Source organism: Lichenostomus cassidix, chromosome 8 (assembly GCF_008360975.1).
Source record: "Lichenostomus cassidix isolate B80296 chromosome 8, HeHo_3.0, whole genome shotgun sequence".
Classification (NCBI taxonomy): Eukaryota; Metazoa; Chordata; class Aves; order Passeriformes; family Meliphagidae; genus Lichenostomus; species Lichenostomus cassidix.
The window spans coordinates 4616784-4624194 of NC_139489.1; the positions used below are offsets into that span (position 1 = coordinate 4616784).

General features: G+C 45.8%; 1 protein-coding gene across 8 annotated transcripts; it reads left to right on the plus strand.

The window, feature by feature from the left end:
* Nucleotides 1–976: 976 nt before the first annotated feature.
* On the plus strand, nucleotides 977–7280 carry YIPF1 (Yip1 domain family member 1). 8 transcript variants are annotated; one of them, XM_085067552.1, is made up of 10 exons: nucleotides 977–1077; nucleotides 1237–1328; nucleotides 2004–2167; nucleotides 2809–2889; nucleotides 2996–3083; nucleotides 3198–3314; nucleotides 4312–4478; nucleotides 5035–5217; nucleotides 5881–5975; nucleotides 6929–7280. In XM_085067552.1, the coding sequence occupies exons 2-9, from the start codon at nucleotides 1280–1282 to the stop codon at nucleotides 5968–5970; spliced, it is 939 nt and encodes a 312-aa protein (XP_084923678.1). In that variant the 5' UTR covers nucleotides 977–1077; nucleotides 1237–1279; the 3' UTR covers nucleotides 5971–5975; nucleotides 6929–7280. The 8 variants fall into 8 exon arrangements, with proteins under 8 accessions (XP_084923678.1, XP_084923682.1, XP_084923680.1 ...); XM_085067556.1 differs by having other exon boundaries at nucleotides 2034–2167; XM_085067554.1 differs by having other exon boundaries at nucleotides 1237–1310.
* The last annotated feature ends 131 nt before the right edge of the window (nucleotides 7281–7411 follow it).

Consider the following 7411-nt stretch of genomic DNA (forward strand, 5'->3'; position numbering starts at 1 on the left):
ATGTGTGGTGCTCACTGCAGAGCTGTGAGGCTTACCCACAAATGTGGTCTGTGTTTTACTAACGAGGATATTCTCCCTGAATCCTGGACAAAGCACTAAGGTGCTGATGCTCAGGGCCTTGGGGTGATGCAGATGCTGTGCAAATAGCGCCTTGTTCCTCCTGCTCTGCAGTTCTTTGGGACTGAAGGATTAAAAAAAAGTAGACATACTCCAATATATTCAATATGCTGCTCTGGGGTCTCCAGCACAGGAAGGACATGAGTATGTTGAAGTGATTCCAGAGGAGGCCACCGAGATGATCAGAGGGATGGAGCAGCTCTGCTATGAGGAAAGGCTGAGAGAATTGGGATTGTTCAGCCTGGAAAAAAGAAGACTTTTGTGGTGGTCTAATTGTGCCCTTCCAGCACCTGAAGGCAGACTGCAAGACAGATGGAGAGGCTATTGACAAGGACCTGGAATGACAGGACAAGGGTGAATGGCTGCAAACCAACAGATAGCAGGTTTAGATTAGATATGAAGAAGAAATTCTCTCCTGTGAGGGTGGGGAGGCCTTGGCACAGGCTGCCCAGGGAAGCTGTGGCTGCCCCACCCCGGGCAGTGTCCAAGGCCAGGTTGGACAGAGCTTGCAGTAACCTGGGATACTGGGAGGTGTCCCTGCCCATGGCAGGGGCTGGAACAGGACCATCTTTAATGTCCCTTCCAGCCCAAGCCATTCTATGACTCTCTAATAAACATCTCAATCATCACAACACGCAGTGTACGTTTACAATAGGTGTATAACCGTGCGATTCCGCACAGCCCTGAGCTGCGCACAGCCACTCCCACACGAGCCGCCGCCACACCTCACCAGCCGCTCGCGCCGCGCGGGCTCTTTAAAGGGGCGGGCGGGCGCGCACGCGGAAGCGCGGCGCGGGCTCTGATTGGCCAACGCCAGGAGCGTCGCCGGCGGGGCTGTTGCGCCCAGCGGGGCGGGGGGGCAGAGGGGCTCGGCGGCGCCGCTGATTGGCTGCGGCTGCGCGGAGGACGCGGCGCCTTTAAGGGAGCGGAGCGGCGGGTGCGGGCCGTGGCGGTGCCGAGGTGCGGAGCTGCCGAGGTGCGGAGCTGCCCGGGTGCGGAGCTGCCCCAGCCCGGGGCGCGGCGGGCACGGGCGGGCTGGGGCGGCGCGGCCGTGGGGCACAGCAGCGCTGGCACAGCGTGCGGGACGGGCCCCGACCTAGCGCTGCTCCTGTCTTGCAGGAGGGTCGAGTGCCGGGGAGCTGCTCCCCATCCAGGCGGATGAATGGCGGCGGCGGACGACCTCAAGTTCCAAGGTAGAGGCGATGCCGCAGGTGCGGACGCGGGTTGGGGCCCAGCTCGGGGAGCCGGCAGGCGCTGGAGGCTTTGGGAGCGATTCTGAGCGTTCGCAGGATAAAAACGTCCTGGGAGTTTCGCAGATGGGGTCAAGTATCCTGAATTTTCTGAGATGAAACTGCGCTGCTGGCGAGCTAAGAATGTAACCGGTTGACTGAAAAATGTAACCGGTGTTGACTGAAATCGTGGAGCGCGCTTTCCTTTACGGTGGAAAGTGACAGCTGGAAAGGGGCAGAGCACTCTCTAACCCGGAAAAGGCCTCAGTTTCAGACTTCCTGAGTTTTTGATTTAAAATTCCATGTCAATTTTTGGAGACTTATTAAAATTACCCATTTCTTTAGAGAGGCAGCTTCGCCTTGCTCTTGCAAGAGAAGAGACCAGAGATCTGCTGGTCCTTGGGTTGGGGTTGATGGCAGAGAGGGAAAGCAGGCTCCAGTGAAACATCCTGCAGGCAGATGGGCAGGAAAGGCAGCCTTACACATTATTGACTGAGTAAATGTTCAGCTTGCTCCCTGTCAGTCTGGCCTTTAAGAAACACACCATACCCGCTAGTGCTTATCCTGTCTCAGGGTCTGTCTCTGTGCTTTGGTGCCGTGAGAAAAAAAATTTTAGCGTCTTGGTCATCACCTGTCTTGTAATGTACTTATTTGCAGAATTTGACGATGCAGCTAATTTGCTTGCAGCAAATCCTGATGCCACCACCATAAGCATCGATGAGCCAGTCGAAATCCCCAAGAATCAGCACAGCCGCCTGCAGGAGCCAGGGAGGGAAGAGGATGATGAGTTACTGGGCACAGATGACTCTGATAAAACAGAGGTAATGCTCTCACACCTGCTGGTGGAGGCCTGTGAGGAAGATGGAGAGGGACTCCTTACTGCATGTAGAGAACAGAACATGGGGAATGGTTCCAAACTAAAAGAGAAGAGGTTTATGTTAGATATTAGCAAGAAATTCTTCCTTGTGAGGGTGGTGAAGCCCTGGCACAGGTTGCCCAGGGAAGCTGTGGCTGCCCCTGGATCCCTGGAAGTGTTCAAGGCCAGGTTGGACAGGGCTTGGAGCAACCTGGGATAGTGGAAGGTGTCCCTGCCCATAGCAAGGGGTTGGAATGTGGTGATCTTTAAGGTCTCTTCCATCACAGGCCATTCTATGATTCTGACAACAAGAGGAGCTTGTCATGGTGATGATGGTGTGTGATAAAGATGATGTAGCAGCAAGTGGTAACAGGCTACTCTTTACAATTCCAGGCCACAATTCTGCTTACAGGGAAATATGAAACTGGCTGCCAACAGATATAGGAGGGGGAAAGGGGAGCCATTAAATAATTCCTAGGAAGCATCATCCTGTTAAGTTTGTTTTCTGTTTGGGTACAGAAATCGTGTAACTATTGTGTAAATGAGCTGGTAATTCATAAATAGCGTGATTGTAACACTTTCCATATTGCCTTTCCCACCATCAAGCTGCTTGCAGGACAGAAGAAAAGTGCCCCTTTCTGGACTTTTGAGTACTACCAGACCTTCTTCGATGTGGACACATACCAGGTTAATACTCTGCTCCAGAGGAGAACTGTTGTCTCAATTATACCTTATCCACTGACATTTCCTTCCTTCTTGCATTGTCAGTCAGACAAATCCATATATTTCACAGGTCTTGGACAGAATCAAAGGTTCAGTGTTCCCAGTACCAGGGAAGAACTTTGTGAGGCTGTATATCCGCAGCAATCCTGACCTTTATGGTAGGTATGAGAAGTTATTTTCTGTGCTAAATATTTCGAGTTTGTGTTTAATTTTACTTGCTAGCCTGAGAAAGCAAGAGAGCAGAGGTGTTATTGAACTTATTTCCTTTTAAGGTCCCTTTTGGATATGTGCCACACTTGTGTTCACCATTGCTGTCAGTGGCAATCTCTCGAATTTCATCATCCATCTGGGCAAACCAACATACCACTATGTACCCGAGTTCAGAAAAGGTTTGTAAGTAGCCATTTCTGAGGTTTTTCTGTTTTTTTTTTTTTTTTTTTTTTTAATGTGCTAATGAAGTAATATAAAATGAGATCATGGCTTTGATTTAGCAGAGTCTTCTGATTGATTTCTGTCTTTAAATTTTTAGAGATGTGAAACAAGTTCTTGAAGTGGGCTGTGACTGGCAGAACCCTGTTTCTCCAGAGCATAAAGTAATTACAGGGTTTTAGAGGAGCAAGCAGGAGTAATTAGAACAGTTATTTTTTAGCCTTAGTGAATAGTCCCTTGTACAGAGAGTGCAAGCCCAGCCCTGGCCACCATGGTGCTGTTGTTGGTGCCTTCCTGAATCCATGGCCTCCCAGGAACCTGCAGGCCTCAGGCAGAAAATCCCCTGATCAGATTATTACTCATATCACCTACCAAGAGCTGGAAGTTGCTACCTTCTGGCAAACTCAAAAATAAGCAAAACGTGCTCAACTGATCTGTTCCCCAAAGAACTCAGAGTGAGGAGCCAGTTTGTCTATATCTGTCTTTGTATTATGAGGGAGGCTGCTATCCCTGCAAAGGAACATGGCTTCTCTTTGTTTCCAGAATCCATAATGTACTGGGAAGAACCACTTGGGAATGCAGTCACTTGAATAATTTCAGATTTGACACTAGCTGTTAGTAGCTGAATTTCTATTTTTAACTAAGTTTTTCCTGCCTCTGTGGCTTTTCGTTTCTGACTGAAACTGACAGCATTTTGTACACAGGTATAATAAAGAAATAGAAAATACCAAGAGAATTTTTTCTGAAGTCATTACTTTTAAGCTAACTCGAAGTGCTGGCTGAGTAGTGGGTGTAAACTAGATATAACTGCAAAGTTCTCAGCTTATTAATAATTCAGACTTAATCTTTTGAAAGTATCTTCACAGGTAACTTTCTAGTATTCATGCTGAATGCTTCTACACCTTTGATTCCAGCAAGATTTAAAGTAGAACATTAAACCTTTTGTTGTATTTCCAGTGTCCATAGCAGCTACAACGATTTATGCATACGCTTGGCTTGTTCCCCTTGCTCTCTGGGGATTCCTGATGTGGAGGAACAGTAAAGTCATGAACATTGTCTCCTACTCTTTCCTGGAGATAGTGTGTGTATATGGCTACTCCCTCTTCATTTACATTCCCACAGCGGTAAGTATGGCTAAAGAGTGGCCCTCTCACATCTCCTGGTTGAGAAGATTTACTGTTTCTTATAATTGATATTGTTGACATTTTGAAGACTGGGAGAATCTTTTGCTCTTTTTGATAAAGCTTGTCTAGTGTAAAGGTGTCTTGTGGGTGCTGGAAAAGCCCAGGACAGGTCATTTCCCTAGAGGCAGCAAACCCAAGCAAAGTGTTGCTGGTGAGCCCAGCAGGCAGCCTCAGGAATCAGGATGTTTGTGTCCCAAGGGAACAGACATCTGTGCAGGAAAGCAATGCTGATGGCTCCAAGTTTCCTTGGCAAGGGCTCTCCTCTGGCTGGGGTCAGGCCTTGGAAGGAGTAGCATAACTTGGGATTCACTTCTGCTGTGTCTGGGAGCAAAGCTCTTACTCTTTCCTCCAGTAACAGAGATGTGTCGGACAAAGGCGTGAGTTAATTTGTGCGCAAATCAGCTGGAAGCAACAACACGTCACAGAACAATGCATTAAATAAATGAATCCCCATTTCACACAGCCTCTTTGACACCCCTTTCCCTGCCTGTTCCAGATTTTGTGGATCATCCCCCAGAAGGTGGTGCGCTGGGTGCTGGTGGTGTTCTCGCTGTGCCTCTCGGGGTCTGTGTTGGTGATGACCTTCTGGCCCGCGGTCCGAGATGACAACCGCAGGATTGCGGTGGCCACCGTGGCCACTATTCTGCTGCTTCACACCCTGCTGGCTGTTGGCTGTTTGGTGGGACACTGACATTCCTTTTCCCTAATCTCTTATTTCCTGGGACGGGTGGCATGTTATGGAACGGGGAAGGAGGGATTGGCTGGTCACTGGAAAACCTCCGATGTAAAAATTCCAATTATTTTAAACATAGCAAAAATTGATGCCAATGTGACCCTGACAGTGCTGGTAATAAATTTAATAATCAATTATGGAATCATAGAACATCTCTCAAGTTGGAAGGGACTCGTGATCAATGAGTCCAACTCCCACAGAACACTCTTGAATTTACCTGGAATTCATAATGGAATCAGCAAAGCATTAATCTGTATAGTATCCAGTTGCACTTTATTCCAATAAGTACTATACTTAGTCCTTTAAAAGGATTAAATGTCCAGTATAAAGTGTGTGCTTATGAGTTTTAGCAGGTTTATGTTTTCATACACAGTATTACAAAACAGAAGACCCTGATGCCACTGAAATACAAAATGAACAGTACAGTTCAGAGCACAATTTTAATTTTAATTGACCATTTCTAATCTGATAAAACCAGAGAAAGATCTAGATTTGCCATTTAAGTGCTGTGTTTGTACCTGTGTTTGGTGGGTGTGGAGGGAAAAAGCCGGGATGAGGCAGAACTGTATGTTTCTCTCTAAATAGTCTTTTTCTTCTCTGATAATGTAGGCATACTTTTTTGATGCCCCTGAACTGGATTTTCCTGCACCTATTATCCCTGCTCACAATGGAACAACAGTAATAACAAAGAGTCACTAAATAAGGTAAGAACCAAATTAAACTTTTTTTTTTTCTGCAGTTATCAAAGACATCTTGAAACTTTACCCCATCACTATGGTTGAATGGAAAAGAGTTCAACAGACTAATTTTGCTAAATGGGTTCTCTATGTAAATAGAGAATATTTATTAACTTTATTTCAGTTGTAAGTTTTAAGTACAGATGGAAAAAAAAAAAAACTGAAAAGACTCTGTGGAACAAAGATGTTACCTTACTTTTCTTTGAGGTTTACTCTTAGTGAAGAAACTCACATTTAAATAAATAATACACTAAGTCCCAGAGGTCATCCTCTTACAAAAACCCAAAAGCATTTGTTTGAATTAGTCCTGCACAAGTGAAACTTAAGCAATAAACTGTTACACTCCAGTTTTTCTTTCCTTTTAATGTAAAAAGCAAATTGGATCTTTTTGCCCATGATTTTTGAAACAGCATTTCAGAGCAGCAGGCATGAGTTGGGACATCTGTGTAGGCTCTGGGCAGGGCTGACTCAGAGCCTGAGCCATCTCTGGACTGCATTTCTTCTGTGGGATAGTTTGAGGATTTGCTTCCTGGTATCTGGGATTGCTGCCAGCAGCAGATGACATTTGAATTCTGTTGGATAATTCTGTGGACCAGGTCCAGGAAAAGGCTAACAGACATGGAAAGGCCATGCCTCTCTAAGTACACCAGCCACAAGAGTTTGTATTTAATGAATAGAAGCTGTATTGGATTTAAAATAAATAAATACAATAAAAAAATAGCCAAGTGTGCCTAGCAAAAGTGGTCATAAAAATTACACAGTTCGAAGTCAATTTTAGTGGCTTTTCCACCTGCAAAATCACTTTTACATCCCAAATGCCTAGTAAGAATCAATATGACAGTAATGAATTTTAGTATTTAGACCTAAATATGTGCCTTAGAGGAGCTGAAATATTCATGGGAATTATTTGTCTCTTTCAGATGACAACACTGGTTTATCCATCTATACAGTAGTTTTGTTTTAGATTATTTTTTCACTGAAGAGCCATGGAAACTGCAAGAATGTTGGATGTGTTTTGTAGCAGGATGGACAGCGATGTGCTGTGGACCTGTGGACATCTCCATGCTTGCTGGACACTCACTGGGTCCATGAGGAGAGTGAACCAGAAAGGGTTGGTTTTTTTGGGTGGTTTTGTTTTTTTGTTTTTTTTTTGTTTGTTTGGGATTTTTTAAAAAAATGTTTTGTTATTGGGGCGATTTGTTTTGTTTTTTTGTTAATTCAGTCGATGCTCGCTACACTGTTTTGCCTCTGAATAAAGCGTTCTGAAGGCGATGCGAGATGCGTATTTTGTGCACAAAGCATTTTAATGCTCTAGAGCTGTGGGGAAGGTTTGGCCCAAGGCAGGGTGGGGAGGTGACAGGACTGAACCCCCTTGAGGTGGACCCGTGCCACCAGCGGCCCTT

Coding starts and splice junctions, on each gene's coding strand:
- YIPF1 (XM_085067552.1), top strand. CDS start 1,280: ATGGCGGCGGCGGACGACCTCAAGTTCCAAGGTAGAGGCGATGCCGCA. Junction 1,329..2,003: donor AGGTAGAGGCGATGCCGCAG/GTGCGGACGCGG, acceptor ACTTATTTGCAG/AATTTGACGATGCAGCTAAT. Junction 3,315..4,311: donor TGTACCCGAGTTCAGAAAAG/GTTTGTAAGTAG, acceptor TTGTATTTCCAG/TGTCCATAGCAGCTACAACG.